General features: G+C 36.5%; 1 protein-coding gene and 1 pseudogene across 1 annotated transcript; both read right to left on the reverse strand.

The window, feature by feature from the left end:
- Window positions 1-1,410: 1,410 nt before the first annotated feature.
- LOC149187788 (protein DMR6-LIKE OXYGENASE 1 pseudogene) lies at window positions 1,411-13,996 on the reverse strand (annotated as a pseudogene).
- A 784-nt stretch (window positions 13,997-14,780) lies between these two features.
- Window positions 14,781-16,541, reverse strand: LOC149187789 (GTP-binding nuclear protein Ran1B-like). Its single transcript, XM_089409765.1, has 5 exons — window positions 16,434-16,541; window positions 16,268-16,335; window positions 15,414-15,503; window positions 15,125-15,304; window positions 14,781-14,850 (listed from the first exon to the last, which is right to left on the reverse strand). Exons 1-5 carry the CDS (start codon window positions 16,539-16,541, stop codon window positions 14,781-14,783), a joined length of 516 nt encoding a protein of 171 aa, XP_089265891.1.
- Window positions 16,542-19,181: the final 2,640 nt, after the last annotated feature.

Raw genomic sequence — 19,181 nt, forward strand, 5'->3', positions numbered from 1 at the left:
CAACCCATTTTATCCAACAAATATGATGGCTATAGTTTGAAGAGATGGCACCTCCAATCAATGCTACTTCCTCAACGGAAAAATGATGAATGAATATTCTCCTTCAGTGAACAACAAAATTTGCATCTTGATCTTGGCAAAAGATGGCTAGGGTTTCTCGGAACTCTCGCACTACTACATGTAGGGGGGTTTTAAGACAATATTCAAGACAATATTTGAGTCAATTGTCTTAACTTAAGACAAAAAGAAACTTGTGTATTGTCTTAAATATTGTCTCTAAGCGGGTGTGTCAAAATATAATGTCTCAAAAATTTGTCTCTATAAAGACAATATAGAACACATATTATTATTGTCTCTATAAAGACAAGAATTATTGTCTATTAAGAGACAATTTGATTTGTCTCTCTAGAGACAATTTCATTTGTCTCTCTAGAGACAATTTCATTTGTCTCTCTAGAGACAACTTCATTTGTGTCTCTTTAGAGACAATTACATTTTTGTCTTTTTAGAGACAATAGCTGAGATTAAAAACATATTGTCTCTATAGAGACTATATGTCCATAATTCAAACTATTGTCTCTCTAGAGACAATATAAAAAATTATTTAAAATAAATAAATAAAATCATTTTGAATGTTCTTTCAAAGTAGTTTCACATTCAAAGTTCACAAATAGTACTCGTGTATGAGAGAAACCACCACAGAAATTCTTGTCTGATAGAAACCAACGCATATGGGTTATTAATATTACCTTTGTTTAGCAAGAGGGGATTCAATTCATTACTAAATTTACGCCCAAGTTTTACTACTTCAAATGGGAGTCAGAAGTTTGGATTTAAGATGCTACCTTAGCTTTGATAAGCGTTCCATCTCCCAGTTTTACTATAGTTAAAGAAGAATCTGTAGACTGTTGAATGGAAACGACTTTAGATTTAGACAATGTGAATCTTTATGCAGAAATCAATCGAGAGCCCAATTAATGAAATGGCGATACCTTTATGTGTTTGACAGACAACATACCCACAAGAATACCCAGGCAGGCTTGATAGCCACAGTTATCAACTATACAAGATTGTAGGAATTTCATTGGTGGTAGGTATGGGTTAGTTTTATGCTTCAATCATGTTATCAAAAATATAGCTTCATCGCTCAACTGGATTACGCAGTATTATAGAGTGAGTATGATATCTAGAACTGGATTACACAGTATTATAGAGTGAGTATTCTTTCGCTTGAACGGTCTGTAATGGAACGTTTTTATGCCCGCCCAGTTATTTTAACTTCTTTTTCAAAATATTTTTGATCATTGTTGAAAATTAATACTCTGAACAGACTCATCACAAATATTCTTTAACTGATCACTTATCAAAAGCTTGTGAGGTTTCTTATGTAGCCCGTGAATTATTTTGATTTTAACCAAGGAAGACTCGCTTATTACGTTTGATAACAAAGGCATTAGCAATGGGTTCTACAGCAACCCACTTCCCTTTTCTAAGTACTTGCAAACCACTGACATCGCCTTGCATTAGAACAATGATGCCACCTGCATCTGAATGGCTTCTTAAAGCAAGGGTAACATCTGGGTTTGGGCATGGTGGATAGTAATTTACAAGTAACAACTGTCTGTGTTCCCCAAAAATATTATTCAAGTAATCAGAATGGAGTCCTAGAGCTTCAGAAATTGCAGCCAGCAGCCTTAAACACAGTGCCCTCACCTCCACAACATACTTGCCTGCAATTTCCCTGTAACAAAAGCTTCAATATTATATTAAGCCAAACGAGTTATGATTGTTGCTTTAATGGTTGACATAAGGTTTAATGACTACCTATAGGCTGCAGGTTTTTTAGGCCAAGAGTCTGTTGGTACCATTCCATGACCTCCTTTTTCCTCCTGAAACACATCATTTGCCTACCTTTTTCCTTCATAAATCTCTTAGATTCCCTTGAAATTGATTAGTTAACAGTATTATAGTTGTTAAATGCATTAGAATTGATTTATGAGTTTTATGTTAAAGAATTAGGGATTTTTGATAAAAAGGCTACAGGAAGTTACAACATCCTGTAAATGGTTTATTGTTTGACATATGGCATGACAGGTAAGCTAAAGCAAAGGGTAGGGACGAAAAATAGAATGTAAAAGCATGGACGAACACCTATCCTACAGCAGAACCAACACTCCTGAATGCGCGGTCAATGATGGTCAAAGCACAGCATGTTGGCGACAAAAGCAGCAACAGCATAGGGTTCTAAACCGATTTAGTTTTGTTCCTTTTTGAAATCGGTTCAGAATGGAAACAACTTAAAAAAAACTATTCCATAACAAAAGCAGCAACAGCCGCATAACGAATGTACATTCGTTCCAAAATGTAAACGGTGTTAGTTTTTTAAAAGACATATGTAAACACAATTATGTGTTGTTGGTTAGTTGTTATCTGTGTATCATTTTGAAAAACAGAGCTTTTGAACTTAATACCAGAACTCAGTTGCAGTCACGATTTTGTTATTGCATTGATTCTATAGTTGCTTGAGCGCAGTCTAGTATACTTTTGAAACGTGGACGGGCCCTGCGTGGAACGAGTATACTGTCATTTTATTTTATTAGCAACTTCTGTATGCACAGTGATTAGAGTTTGGTTTATGCTTTCGTTGATTTAATTAGCAATTCATATGAGTGATGTTTATGATGGTGGCTTGAAGGATTCATCACTGAGATCGTTGAACTGTATCCTGTAAGGGATCTGATCTTTCGTTGTCTTTTTAGAGCATCTTCATGAACTTTGTTTCCCATGTATTTGAATTTTAAGTGTGCTTATGATTTCAGTATGTATCTATCTTTCATGAATGATAAACATTGAATACTGAGTGTTCACTGAACAGGGGTTTTATGCACAACATCCTCGTAAGGGGATTGAAATCTTGGTTTAAGTAATACACAGTGTTTTTTTAGAATAGGTAGATGAATTGAGTGACCTGAGTGTCCAGGTGATAGGGAGCATACCTCAACCTTCTGTAAAGAAGTTTTGTAACCTACCATCACGAACACTTAGTTAGGAATCCTTTATGTCTATAGATTGTAGACGCATGCCTCGAAGTTTACTTATCCTGGTCGAAAATAAATATAGCCTAATCTAGCACCCTAGATAGACACTACATTTTTGCGCTGTTGTCGGGGAGGCGTAGTTAAAGGATTTGAAAAATTTTGTAAAAAAAAACGAGCAAAAACATAGATTTAGAAATCATGTTCACTTATGCCTAGATCTAGAGATAATCAAGGTAGATTCATAAAAACCCCCCATCCAAAAACTAACCTATCATCAGGAGTAGACTCTTTAGGAAATACAACACCAGCTGAGGAAGTCACCATACAAGCATTAGAGGATAAACAAAAGTCAGGGAAAATACTTACTCTCATCGAGAGGCAAACGTTATTAGCACACAAATCGCAGAAGAAACACTTTCTTAGATCCTCTAAACAAGGAGAAAGTAGCACAGTGACCGAACAATCTTTCTTTAATCTTCTCTTTGAAACAAGTGACACTGACACAGAGGAACCTATTAAAATGGCTAAGGAAGGAGATGGATTAGTACCAAATCAAGGACGAAGAGATGAAGAAGAGTCAACCTTTAAGTTTCCTATTCAAGAACCACAAGAAGATGATGAGATAAAAATGAAAAACATACCTCCATCCATGCTACCAAACTTTTATGGCATGGCTTCAGAAGACCCAGACTCATTCTTGTTCGAGTTTGACATTGTATGTCGAACATATGGCTACACAGATGATTCCCACAGGCTTAGACTCTTCCCAGCGACATTAAAGGTATCAGCCTTAAGATGGTTCATGGGGCTTGGTGAACATGCGATAACTGATTGGGATGGCATGAGAAGAATATTTCTAAAGAAATATCAACCTTATTGTAGATCGAAAGATTCCAAAGATGATATCTTTAGAATGAACCAACAAGAGGATGAAACCTTAGAGGAATACTTAGAACGGTTTGTCTACAACTTACAAAAATCCAAACACCGAACTATGCCTCTTGATTTGATTCGCACAATATTCTTGAAAGGCATCCAAGAGGAATACATGGAAGATCTTGATTTGATGGGAAAAAGTGGCATTTCTACCTTACCTTTTGAAGAAATCGTTGAATTATGTGAAAAGTATTCAAGGAGCAAAGCTAAAATTGGAAAAAGAACATTGTCATCCAAAGCCGCAAAATCTGCTTTAGCAAGTGTCACAAGGGCTGAAATAGGGAATCTGTTAGAAGAATTTAAAACAGATTTGTTAAGCACCTTAGGAAACCAAATTGACACTCTAAAAGCTAAGAAGAAACAAGAAGATGAAGATCAGATAATGGCTATCTTCTACCCAAAATGCCGGAAGAAACATGCCTTAAAAGACTGCCCATTAGAAAACATCCAAGTTTGTGCCTTCTGTACTGAAAATCATGATATATTTAATTGTTCTAAAGTTAAGGTTTTACAGAACTGTAATATGGCAGCTAATGCAGAGATGGAAAATGTATATTATATGGGCAAAAAGAGACCATGGCAGCCAAGACCAGCACCTCAAGGTATGTTTCCAAATCAAAATTTGCAATTTCCTGTAAATGATCAAATGTATGCTCAGAATTCTTTGAATGTACCCATGCCATGGCAGCACCAAAATCACACACAGCAACAATGGAGACCATCTCAACAATACTCTCAATCATATCATACATATCCTCAATCATACCAACCATATTCGCAGCCATATCAACAATACATCAGCCATACTTGTCACATCCTCAATCATATCAGCAGTACCCTCAGTAGCAAGTTGTTTACCAACCTCAACCTCAACCTACTCAACAAGCACTGCCTGCTCCTCCACCAATAAATCCACCACAATTGCAATTTCCATCTAACCCACAACCTCCCAGACCTACTCAAATACCTGCTCAAACTGTCCCAAATCCAAATAACAGAGCAGAGAGGCCAGCCTACAATGTAGAAGAGGGAACCTCATATCCCACACTACCCTTGCAAAATATCAACTTGAGGTCTGGTAAGGTACTCCATAAAGATTCTCCAACAATTGATAAACAAGAAGAAAACACAGAAAATGAAAACAAAATGACAAATCAAAGAAAACTAAACGATGACACCAAAGATAAACAAATGCAACCATTGCATCCACCTTTTCCAGACCGATTGGTCCAAATGAAACTTCCAATGTCTATACCACAGTTTGATGTTTTAGATTAGCTCAAGAATGTCTATATAAAAATTCCGCTACTATAAGCCATAAAAGACATTCCCATATATACTAAAGCAATCAAAGAAATGTGCCTTAAGAAGCCCACTAGGAAAAGGATTGATCCACAAACCATTCATGTTATAGGACATTTAGCTGGCCTTATGACAAATACCATCTCAATGGAAAAGTATGTTGATCCTGGTATCCCCAGAGTTACTACAATCATTAACAACATACATATTCCAAACACTTTAATAGATCTTGGGGCCGCAATAAATGTCATGACTCTTGAAACCATGAGAACACTCCAGCTAGTAAATTTGCAACACACAACGATTGTTCTAGAACTAGCTGATAGGTCTAAAGTGATTCCTGAAGGGATTTTGGAGGACATAATTGTTTCACTAGACTCTTGGGAGTATCCAGTGGACTTCTTAGTTCTTCAACCCAAATCCAATTTAGGAGGGCACCCTATCATCCCTGGTAGACCATGGTTAGCGACTGCTGATGCATTCATAGGATGTCAATCGGGCAACATGATCATTTCACGAGGAACTGAAAGAAAACAACTCACTCTTTATCCATTGGCACAGTCACCAGCAGTAGCACACAATTTATGGCTTGATGATAAATACAACGATAAAGAAGAAGTACAATCTGTTTTTAGCATCGACCAAATCTATGATTTTCAAGAACAAAATAATAATGATTTGGTAGAATTGTTCCTTTCTCAACCTGATATCTCCGAAAATTTGAGAAACAACCAATATCATGTTGCAGATGTGCTTTTAGCCCAAAATTTTCAAGAAACATGCACCATTCAATCTTTGCAAACAACATTTCATGATATTTTTCCCGTTCAATCCATCACAAACACACAAATTCAGATCATAGAGATTAGTCTGGGGAAAACTCTGAACATTGGCAATCACCTAGACTCATCTCAGCAAGAGAAATTGATTCAACTATTGAGAAAATACCAGAAAGCATTTGCTTGGGACTACACTGATATGCATGGGATTCACCCCGACACATGCACTCACCATATTTATACTGATAGTACTATCAAACCAGTGAGGCAACCGCAGAGAAGAATGAACCCCATGCTCCAGGATATTGTCAGAGAAGAATTGCAAAAACTGTTGAGAGTTAATTTTATATATCCTATTTCTGACAGTCAGTGGGTATCCCCATTGGTAATAGTGCCCAAGAAAAATGGTAAGTGGCGAATTTGTGTTGATTACAGACAATTGAACAAAGCAACGCTCAAAGATTATTTCCCACTACCATTTATTGACCAAGTGTTAGACACATTAGCTGGGAAATCATCATTCTCTTTTCTTGATGGTTTCAGTGGCTACAACCAGATCAGGATAGCCTCAGAAGACCAGGACAAAACCACATTCACTTGTCCTTGGGGCACTTATGCTTATAATGTTTTGCCATTTGGACTTTGCAATGCTCCAACTACATTTCAGAGAGCTGTATTAGCTATTTTCGCTGATTTAGTTCATGATTGTGTTGAAGTTTACATGGATGATTTTTCAGTGTACGGCAATTCTTTTGAACATGCATTAGAGAACCTTGAAAGAGTTTTGAAAAGATGTATCGAAGCTAATCTATCATGAGCAATGAAAAGTGCTTTATGATGTTAAACAAGGGGATAGTATTAGGCCACTATATTTCTTTTCAAGGCATTAAAGTTGATCCAGCAAAAATCCAGATCATTGTTGATTCGCCAATTCCAAAGAATCAAAGAGAGGTAAGAAGTTTCCTTGGGTATGCAAGCTATTACAGAAGGTTTATTGAACATTTTAGTAAAATAGCTTTACCTTTGTTTAAGCTTCTAACAAAAGACGTACTTTTCAACTGGAATGAGAATTGCCAACAAGCATTCGAAACACTCAAAAAGAAGTTATCAACCGCACCAGTCTTAAGAGGGCCTAACTGGAGCCTACCGTTTCATATATTTACAGATGCATCTGACACTGCGGTAGGTGCCTCATTAGGCCAAAAAGAGGAATCTTGTAATTATGTCATTTATTTCATTAGCAAAAATCTAAGACCTGCAGAATTAAACTACACAGTCACAGAAAAGGAAACACTCGCCATCATATATGTTGTGAATAAATTCCGGCATTATATAACTGGTTATGAAGTCTTTGTACATACTGACCATTCTGCCATTAGACATTTAATGAATAAACCAATAACTAGTGGCAAAGTTACCAGATGGTTATTATTGTTACAGCAATTTAACATCACAGTGTTAGATAGACCAGGTAAAGAGAATCAGGTGGCAGATTTTCTTTCTAGATTGCAAAATCCAGGTGAGACTGTTCCGGTTGAAGATTCTTTTCCAGATGAAAATTTATTTGCAATTTCCATAGTGAATCCTTGGTATGCTGACTTGGCCAATTATTTGTCTACAGGGAGGACACCTCCATACTTTACTCCAAAGGAAAAGAAGAGACTAGTCAAACAAAGTGCTCGATACTCATGGATTAATGGCGATTTATTTTACACTGGTTATGATATGATTATTAGACGATGTGTAAGAAATGATGAGATAATTGATATTTTAAAATCTTGCCATGATGAACCGTGTGGTGGGCATTTTGCAGCTAAGCGAACAGCGTACAAAATTCTTAGTCTTGGATACTACTGGCCATCCATTTTTAAGGATTCCAAGAAGTATGTGAAGAGTTGTGATCGCTGCCAAAGAATGGGTAGGCCAACAGCTACAGATGAGATGCCACTTCAGCCCCAAGTACACCTAGAGCCATTTGAAAAATGGGCTCTAGACTTTATAGGACCCATTAACCCAACCTCCAATGGTAAGAAGTACATCTTAGTATGTATTGATTACGTAACAAAATGGGCTGAAGCAAAAGCACTAGTTAGAGCCACCGAACAAACAATGGTAAACTTCCTTTTTGAAGAGATTTTTGTAAGGTATGGGGTACCAAGGGAGATAGTGACTGATCAAGGTACTCAATTTACTTCAAAGTTACTGAAGGACATCACAGAAAAATACCAAATCAAGCACAGAAGAAGTACACCTTACCATCCACAGGCCAATGGCCAGGTGGAGTCCACAAACAAAACTTTGGAAGGGATTATCATTAAAACTGTGGCAATGAACAGAAAGAATTGGGAAGAGAAGCTCAAAGATGCACTCTGGGCTTATAGAATTACGTGGAAGAATACTACAGGATTTACACCATACCAGTTGGTGTATGGCAAAGAGGTAATACTTCCTATTGAATTTCAAATACATACTTTTAAAATGGCTGCAGATTTGCAAATTGATTTGAACCAAGCACAACAAGAAAGAATTCAGCAGTTGAACCAGCTAGATGAAATAAGGCAGCAAGCAGAGCAAACAACAATCCTCATGCAAAAACAAAGGAAGCAGTGGCATGATGCACATATCAAGAAGAAACAGTTCGAGGAAGGAGACTGGGCTTTACTCTTTGACTCTAAATTCAGAGATCATAAAGCCAAGTTTACTACACATTGGATGGGCCCATATGAAATCATTCAAGTCTATGACAATGGATCAGTCAAGCTCACCACTATTGATGGAGAAGGGCACTCCTTTACTGTCAATGGTCATCGCTTGAAACTATATAATAAGCCCATCAGCAAGCAAAATTTTCTTCAAACTGTATTTCAACAGTGAGGGGTTGAGATATTGCAGCCTTCAGCTGCAGTATCTCTGCCTTAGTTCATTTCATTTCAATTTAGAAATTAAAAAGAAATTAAAAAAACAAAAAAAAACAAAACAATATCTAAAAAAAAAAAAAAACACAACAAAAAAAAAATAATAATAATAATAAAAATGGGTTAGATGTGAAAACCAGACTCTGGCACACTCTAACCCAGAATTCTTACTTGAAAACCAATTCGTTGGCGGGTAAGAATTCCTTTTCTTTTGTTTCCTGTTTGATTCATCAACTGAATAATGACTTGAGGACAAGTCAAAACTTTAGTGGGGGGGGAGAAGCATCAGCATTTTGTTTTCTTATCTCCTCATTGTAAATTATCAAAGATTTCTTATCTCATCTCCTCACTGTAAATTTTTAAAGAGTTTGTTTCAGCACTCCAGATTTCAATAAAGAAGTTGTTTTGTCCTTGTTTTATCTCAGAGGGACCTGGTTAAAAACATTATGCAGGGGGATCTGTTCTGTCCAGAAGACCATGTTACCAACACCAGCAGTAATGGGACCTGTTCAAGACACATAAAAGGGACCTGTTAAGAGATTGTTACTTCAAGATTACTTCAACAAAGCTTCATCAAGTTTCAACAAGGATCCACAGGTTGCTGGTCACCAAGACTTCATCAAATACCAAAGATCAAGGAGCCTGTATACATATAGTTCTTTTCCGGATTCCAAAGAAGCTGCATGAACATTTTCCAGATCTCAGAGGGACCTGTTGCATTCGAATCTATTCCAGGGGGACCTGTCATGAACAGCAAAGAGTAGTCAAAAGAGACTAGTCCTACCTAGCATGCCAATGCAACGCTTGAACAACCAACAAAAGTGTAATGTATTCCTTGTTCTTAACATTTAAATTCTTAGATTAATTTTTAATGTTGAATTTAATAACTATGACTGTTATGATCAATTTCAGAGACACCCCCATACCTATCACCCCTTATCCTATTGTTAATTCTTATCATCTCCTAATACTCCAGCCTATCTCATACTTATATGATTTCGTTAATCCCCTCTCATATCAACTTTTCAACCTCTGTTACACCAATTAGACCCTACAGCCATTCCAACATATCTATTTGGCCGGGTACCAACAGAAGCAGGAAACGTGGTGAATTGTTTAAAAACCAAATGTTATGCGGGCTTATTCATTATGTTTGAAACAACCGAATTATGACTTAACCACCTGACGAAGTCAAATGATGCAAACGACTACCTAAAATAATATCCCAGTACTTCATATATGCTTCTAGCGCTTCTATGATGGTATCCATACGACCAGTACAGCCATTCCTCTGTTTCAAAAGATGAATATGTTATGAATTGAGTTAAGCCGGTTATTTCATTATCATTCTCAGTTATTCTATGTTAGCATTCGACTCCTGTGACTTCAACAGTAAGGACTGAAAGTAGCAAGCGCCACGAAAGGAAAATGTAGTCAATTGGGTTCGACCTCCACCATAATTACAAGACAGTCAATCGAGCATCGCTTGGGTTACTAAAGGAGCTAGTGTTAAAGAGCCGAGGGCGCCACCAGGTCAGCAGTATTGGGGCGGAAGACAAAAGGTAACAAATCAAAACTTCTTTGTTGAATTTGCAAAACATAGACAAAGAAGAGTTAGAGAAAAACTCTCTGCCAAAATGACCAATAGGGTCGAGCCAAGCATATTCGACAGTTCCCAGTATCATGAAGACTGCATTTCAATTCTCAAAGAAATATAGTGGCTGCCCTTTTTAGAGAAGTTTCGTGGAAGTAATGAGGAGGTCACCAAAAAATTCGCTTTTACATTCAACGGAGAGAAAGCTCTGATAGGTAATTTTTCATTCAGGGTTTCGGAAGACACCATAGCTCAGTCCCTAGGGATCAGCCCAGAAGGGGAGAAGTACTTCAAGACAAAGCAATTTAAAGAGAAGTCATGGACTCAATTTATGTCCAGATCAAGGGTTTCATCCGTTAATTGGAAGAAAGGCGTCCCAAGGAGCTGGCTGGTGCATCCCTGGGACGAGATGGTCTATATCATCCAAAAATTTGTAACTTGTGAAGGCCGCTACAGTATTGTTTACTTGTACCATATCAAACTACTGTTACATTTGAAAGGGCAGTGTGTTATCAGTCTGCCATACTTTCTCTTACAAAGCCTAACCAAAATGTCGAAGACCATCCAAAAGCAGAAAGGTAACGAAGACAAGAGCTTATATCACTTTGGGCTAGTTAAAATTCTTATTGAGTATGAGTTACAAAGAAGAGGAAAAACGTGGAAGGAATTCTTAGCTGCTAACCAAATTAAAGATGAAGAGGACAAGGAAGAACCACAGGAAAACTCAGGATTTATGAATGATATCGATGAAGAGATTCCTATACACAAAGCAAGCAAGGTGCCTCCACCTGTTAGTAGTGTAAGGACAAGGAAAATGAGAAAAGAGGATGCTCAGAAAGCAGAGCAAGATAAAAATTTTACCACCTATTCAAGAAGAACCAGGAGAACATCAAAGGCCCAGCTACAAGAAGACCAACCCGAATCAAATGTACCTATACCAATGGATATTGAGAGTAGTGCTCACTCATAACCTGGACCAGAAGCTGAGATGGAGGTTGAAAGCAACAACAGGCAAGAAAAAGATTCACAACCTGCCATTAAGAAACAAAGGAAACTGGAGAAGCAAATTGAGAAGTTAAAGGAAGAACTAATGGAGGCCAATATGCTGGAAAAAGTCATCAAGAAAGAAAATGAATTGCTAAGAGCACAGAGTAAAGAAACTCAACAGAAAAATGAGAAGTTAAGGGAACGAATCAATGAACTTGAAGCTGAACAAACAGATATTTGTAAGTGGGCCACTAAATGGTACAACCAAAAGAAGGCCCTCAAGGAAAAGTACTAAAGTTTAAAGCATGAGCTCCATGGTCAGAAAGATGCCCAAGTGAAGAAGAATGTTGATACATTTTTGAAGGCAGCAGAGGTACAGGCAGGGACAGAGTTCAGAGGAAGCACATCAGGGTTAGCATGAGGACATGCTAATTCATTAAGCTGAGGAGAGATGTTGGTACCATTCCATGACCTCCTTTTTCCTCCTGAAACACATCGTTTGCCTACCTTTTTCCTTCATAAATCTCTTAGATCCCCTTGAAATTGATTAGTTAACAGTATTATAGTTGTTAAATGCATTAGAATTGATTTATGACTTTTATGTTAAAGAATTAGGGATTTTTTATAAAAAGACTACAGGGAGTTACAACATCTTGTAAATGGTTTATTGTTTGACATATGGCATGACAGGTAAGCTAAAGCAAAGGGTAGGGACGAAAAATAGAATGTACAAGCATGGAAAAACACCTATCCTACAGCAGAACCAACACTCCTGAATGTGCGGTCAATGATGGTCAAAGCACAACATGTTGGCGACAAAAGCAGCAACAGCATAGGGTTCTAAACCGATTTAGTTTTGTTCCTTTTTGAAATCGGTTCAGAATGGAAACAACTTAAAAAAACTATTCCATAACAAAAGCGGCAACAGCCGCATAATGAATGTACATTCGTTCCAAAATGTAAACGGTGTTAGTTTTTTAAAAGACATATGTAAACAAAGTTATGTGTTGTTGGTTAGTTGTTATCTGTGTATCGTTTTGAAAAACAAAGCTTTCGAACTTAATACCAGAACTCAGTTGCAGTCACGATTTTGTTATTGCATTGATTCTATAGTTTCTTGAGCGCAGTCCAGTATACTTTTGAAACGCGGACGGGCCCTGCGTGGAACGGGTATACTGTCATTTTATTTTATTAGCAACTTCTGTATGCACAGTGATTAGAGTTTGGTTTATGCTTTCGTTGATTTAATTAGCAATTCATATGAGTGATGTTTATGATGGTGGCTTGAAGGATTCATCGCTGAGATCGTTGAACTGTATCCTGTAAGGGATCTGATCTTTCGTTGTCTTTTTAGAGCATCTTCATGAACCCTGTTTCCCATGTATTTGAATTTTAAGTGTGCTTATGATTTCAGTATGTCTCTATCTTTCATGAATGATAAACATTGAATACTGAGTGTTCACTGAACAGGGGTTTTATGCACAGCATCCTTGTAAGGGGATTGAAATCTTGGTTTAAGTAATACACAGTGTTTTTTTAGAATAGGTAGATGAATTGAGTGACCTGAGTGTCCAGGTGATAGGGAGCATACCTCAACCTTCCGTAAAGAAGTTCTGTAACCTACCATCACGAACACTTAGTTAGGAATCCTTTATGTCTATATATTGTAGACGCATGCCTCGAAGTTTACTTATCCTGGTCGATAATAAATATAGCCTAATCTAGCACCCTAGATAGGACACTACAGAGTCGATGACTTCTTGTAATGGAAAACAAGGGTGTCTCAGATAGTCCCTCCAGTTAAGGACTTCATCTTTGTGAATACTGAAGCTTGTAGCAAGCTAAGCCAGTTGCTTTGGATCCTCTAAATAGTGGCATGCACGATCTTCCATCGACATTTCGAAGATTTCTTTGGCGATTCCCATCATGTTTTTCATCACCCTCTTTGGTACCCCGTGGTTTACTATCTGATCATATCATGCAGCTTCAACCATATTAATACTGAATTTGAACAGAAAATTTTTTAAGAATTAATGTTCATAATTGAGATTTTGGAAGTTTATTGAGAGATATTATGAGATTCAAAATTCAAATCTTCAAAACAGTTTATATCGCAATATCATGAGATTCAAAATTCAAAGCCTCATGAATCCAATCCCTTCCGCAAAAAAAATCATAACTTGGGACATTGGAGATTGAAGGTTGTACCTGGAAAAAGCCATCCTCCTGACATGCACGTTGGATTTGTTGTATGACAGTGGTTCTGCTAGGGCCATCCAGGTGTTTCAGATCCACCACTAGAATGCTCTCGCAGAAAGATACCTGAGACATGTTGGGTTGCTCCTGGGGAGGCAAAATATATTTGTTCTGCACCTCAACATTGTTTATTCCATTGCACAGTAGTTTCTCAACACCATTAGCATTGGTCTCAGTGTGAAGATCCATTCTAGAGGACATGCATCTTTCTTTCCTCTTGATGTTATTGCGAATACAATCTTTTTTCCATACGGATGTTGCACGACTTCTAATCGAAGTTAGAAATTGCAAGTTCGCATTGCAGAAATTGCAATCTGTAGAGCCCCGAATGGAAACAGAGGCTATACGTAGGGTCAACCAATAGTTTTTACCACGGAAACATTGACAGTTGCAACAGAAAGTGTCCCGGATGAAAACAATATTGCAAAGGGAGGATTTGGCCCGTATACAAGGTATTAGCGCTTACTTTATAATATCATTTATTCTGATAGTCTAGCAGGTAAACTGTTCATTGTACAAGCTTTATGTAAACCAATTTCAGAGTTAAAATAAATCCTCAGACATAGCTAGAATTTTCAGAGAAAGTTTTAACAAGCCATAATATATTACAAGCAACAATCATCACAACTAGCATTTCCCCCAACAATACACAACGAAAGGCACTTGAGCATTCTTGAAATATTTGAAGAGTACAAAAAGTTCTTGTGCAAAATGTGCAAGAGTATATAACGGAAAAAACTGTCTTAGCATATAAAAATAGCTCTATAATGGAGTTGAACTAAGATAGCTTAGCCAACTCCACCAATGAAAACATCTGCATAGTACCCAAATCACATATAGAGAGATGCAATAATGCTATTCTAAGACCCAAATACAAATCAGAATTAAATGTCGGAACTGAAGAGAAAACTCCAATGATACAAAACTAATTGAATCCACCAATCCCTAAATATGAAAAAGCATCTTAACAAATCTATTCAAAAGCATCATCATCGTCATCTGGAAGGGGTTGGGCCGCAGCTGCTACAAGTTCTGCCTCGTAGCTGACAACATAAAAGATTGTAAGCCAAAGTTTCAATCTTTTATAAATGGAACAAATTATTTTAATAAAAGTTAACAAAAAATAATAAGAAAATAGCATTCTACTTACTGCTGCTAGGTTGCAATGTCTATCTGAACCTCAGGAGGAGCAAGAGCAGGTGACTCCACAAAATGAAGGTTTGGATCCCAATAAAAATAACCCATTATAGAATCAATGCAAATTTTTTAATATAACATTCATATTAGGGAGCATCAGAAACTAGATTAAAGGCTGACCCTGAGAGCTTTTGTGCGAAGTACAAGAATGGCTTCTCAAAGTTGCAGTTACTTTTTTTAGATATCTCATAGTACTGAAGATTCTTCTTTCTATCAAAAGTAACTTGCTTAGGTTTCACTTGCCTATTCATCACATCAACCTTGTTTCCACAAAGAACAATAGGAATGTTCTCACGCACCCTGAAATTCACAAAGATATTTAGCTAATCGGTTCAGGCAGTTGTGCCACCACACAATTACGGAACCTTCATTTCTACTTAGAGATCCAACCCCTCTGCAAAAGAGATACCTGCAAAGATCTTTGTGCCACATTGGGACATTCTTGTAAGTCAATCGTGCAGTAACATCAAACATGATAACTTCACATTGCCCATGAATACTGTAACAAACAAATCCCAATCAGCAAATAAGAAGGAAACAAATAAATAGAAGTGGAAAAACATGGAACCCTCGCCAATTCAATCAGGCAAATGCCAACAGAAATAGGAAAAGCAAACCAGTATTGATCAAAACAACCAATAAGAGAGTCTGTCTATAAATTCAAAATTAAACTAAATTAAAATTCAAATAAATATAAGTGGAAAATACAAAACCCTCACCAATTCAACAAGGAAAATGCCAACAAAAGCAGGAAAAGCAAACCAGTATTGATCAAAACAACCAATAACACAGTTTGTCTATAAATTCAAAATTAAATTAAATTAAAATTCAAAATAAATAGACATAAACGAGTAAAACAGAGTGTTGATAAAAAGGAACCAAAAAAGGGCTCATAGTTGCTCCATTGTCATTGATATTGAGGTTAAAAGGTGTTGCTACTGAGCCCACACTACATACATATCAACACAGGAAAATAGAATTGATAAGTCAAAAGTTCTCTTGGGATCAATCCAAGTTTAAATCCATGTAGGACCTTTTTAAACAAAAAGTTGAAAAGGCACCCCAAAAGCTCAAATGTACAGTGCTCCAATCAACAGGTGTCTACTACACCTGCAGAGGATGACAAAAAACACTACTTTCGTAAAGTCCCAAGAGACTTGATTTCAAGTGAAAATCAAAATCAGTCTGGCAAAATACAGAAATGGGAAAATAATCAAACTAATTATTGACGTACCTTAACCACATTTTGTCATTAAACCTTACCTGACTGAGCTATAAAGTTGGGTCAGCATTTCATCCTTGGCTTTCTCAACTTGACAAAGCACCATAGCCTGCAAATCATCAAATCATCAATTCAAGTATCATGGACTGAATAAACACTGAGATTCTGTATGGTTGTATTGTGTGCTCATCCACATGGATGTCTTACTTTGGGAACATTTGCAGCAAGACTATTCAAAACAGCTTCCACATAACCATGGACTTCTTGAGCCATCATTCTGAGCTCCTCCTCTGGATCTACAGGCCTTCTTACCATGGTTTCCTGGATTATAAACAAGAAAATCAAACTGAGGTTGAATATTAAGTTGGGAAATAATTTTTCTATTCTCATCATTGTATATGGTCATGGTCTCCTAGGCTAAAATGTGTATTGATTCTTAAATTATTTAATAGCAAACATTTTGATTATGTACATGTGCAACTTACGATGGAACTTTATGTGCTTCATTGCCTATATGCAAGTGTTTCAATACAAGCTATAGTTGTTCACGATTATACTTTGGGTTACATAAAGTAGTCTTGGCCTCTAGCCAGCTAAATATTGCCTACCCTCTACCTTATATCTATTTAAGTTTTAACAGTGGAAATAGTTTGTCTTGAAGATCAAAGAAAACTCAAAGGATGTTAGTCCTAGTTGAAAGAAAAGACTAGCAATCTATTTTCATTTTCTGCTAAATAGTTCTCTACCAAAGAAACCAAATTTTTTGGTTACCTGTAATTATTCATAAGTTGAACAATTGTCCAGTAGCACAATGCCTACTTATCTGCAATATAATTGTCCAGCAAAAAATAATGTGACTAGCATGCATTTGAATGCAGTTTACTAATTTTTTAACCTTAAACAGACATGTGAGTACTCGATAGTAAATCAAGACAATTCCATATAACATAATGTAATTCAGTTAATGAAGGCTTCTCACCAGATCATGCCATCATTATGTCAGTGGTTATAATATATACAATGTACAGTTGAGGAGGAACTTCTATTTATGGATATATAACAGTGAACTCAACTCAGCTTGCATTTTATTTGTCTCAAACAACCTATGAAAGGTTTGTTGTAGTATAAAGGGTGCATCTTTATCCAATGCTTTAATTGTCTTTTCAAGTTGACATTGTAATGGGCCAAAGGTTAATGATTCTATCTTCCAGCAAGAATTGGCAAGCAAATTGATTTCACCAATGGCTCCAACATAGAACCAAATTTCAGGAATGGCAGACTAGTGCCTTTCTTGCTGGGAATATCCTAAGAATGGTCCCTTCATGTAGGGGATGTCCTAGCGACATCCAATGAGCCGTTCCCACAAAACTGGAGATGCATCAAATGATATTTGTGGCATTCCTATTCTCATCCCCATTCCATAGAAAACAGGTAAAAAACATAGGAGAACAGGGATGCCTCAAATATCATTTGAGAATCAAAGTCTATAGAAGGATGTCTCTAGAGGGGCTCAGCACTCTGTTACATTGTTACATTCCAAGGATATGTAATTATTCTGCTTCAGCTTCAGAAGGGTTATTGTAGCGTAACTGCCAAGTAATTTGTCAGAATTGCGCCCAAGTTTTACTACTTCAAATGGGAGTCAGAAGTTTGGATTTAAGATGCTACCTTAGCTTTGATAAGCATTGCATCTCCTAGTTTTACTATAGTTAAAGAAGAATCTGTATACTGTTGAATGGAAACAACCTTAGCATTGAATCTGATCGTTCCTAGAGCCAATTCTTTTGCAAAGGTATCCAGAAGCATACTCCTTTGCATGCATCGAACTTCATGATTTCCGCTAATAGACAGGAAAAGTACTTAGTATTACAAAGCATGTGAAGAAAAGATGACCAAAATAGTTAATGGGATAGAAAGTACATCATGTCACAAATCACAGTATATCTATTTCATGCCCTGCAAAAACTTGTAAACTCAACCACTGAGATAAAATAATGAAATTAAACAACATTTTGAACTGTTAAAAATAGAAGGAATGAAGGCCAAGTACTATGTAATCCACACAGTCCACCAAGTGAAAAGGCTAGCTGGCCTTGAGCTGCATCTGTGGCTCCAGGAATATCAGTCACTATCCTGAGTGAGATCACCAATACAAAAACAAAAATTATTATTTATTCAACTTATTGACCATTATCTTAAAACAACTGTAAATAACCTAGTAGAATCCAACATAGTTCCATTTAATCTAACATAAGAATGTACAAATCTATCTAATCCGTAAGAATATCAGTTCCATTTAATCTAACCTAAAGATAGTATAAATCTATCTAAACCTCAAAAATATCACACCTCAATGCTTAAAAGTCGGTATTTAAAAAAACTGACAAAAAAATCTCGGTTCAAGAGTTTATCACCTTAGGTAAAAAAAAACTAAAAATGTAAAACAATTAAAAAAAGTAAAAAAGTAAAACAAAACAAATTAACCTCACAAGCTAGAAGAGACTAATCTTAACTAAACCTAAAACCAAAAAAGTTTATACCTAAAATGATTCATCTTAACTTCATGTTATCTTTAAGTTGATGAGAATAAAAAAATTACTAAAACAAAAAATATTAACCTAGTAAACTAGAATACATTAATCTTCATCAAACCTATTAAAAAAGCATCTTAATCTCAAAGAATATATCAACTTAAGCAAAAGACAGGAGAAAATAAATAAATAAACCATCTTAACCTAATACACTATGATAGAATTTTCTTAACCATTAAAGTCCACAAAAATCCATGATGTATTAAAGCCATCCATGATGTATTAAAGCCAAATGAAAATTAGAGTAGATCCAACTGAACTACGATCTATCCATCAACCAGCTGCAAACCTCAAAGAGATACCAAATTATAAGAAAAACTATGAATAAACTCCCATTACCAATACCAACCAGCATTATATCCAT

The sequence above is a fragment of the Pinus tabuliformis genome, chromosome 3_1, assembly GCF_031772625.1.
Source record: "Pinus tabuliformis cultivar Carrire ecotype Pingquan chromosome 3_1, CPIR1, whole genome shotgun sequence".
NCBI classification, from domain to species: domain Eukaryota; kingdom Viridiplantae; phylum Streptophyta; class Pinopsida; order Pinales; family Pinaceae; genus Pinus; species Pinus tabuliformis.

Coding starts and splice junctions, on each gene's coding strand:
- LOC149187789 (XM_089409765.1), bottom strand. CDS start 16,541: ATGGTAAGAAGGCCTGTAGATCCAGAGGAGGAGCTCAGAATGATGGCT. Junction 16,336..16,433: donor TTGCTGCAAATGTTCCCAAA/GTAAGACATCCA, acceptor GATGATTTGCAG/GCTATGGTGCTTTGTCAAGT. Junction 15,305..15,413: donor TGGCACAAAGATCTTTGCAG/GTATCTCTTTTG, acceptor TGTGAATTTCAG/GGTGCGTGAGAACATTCCTA.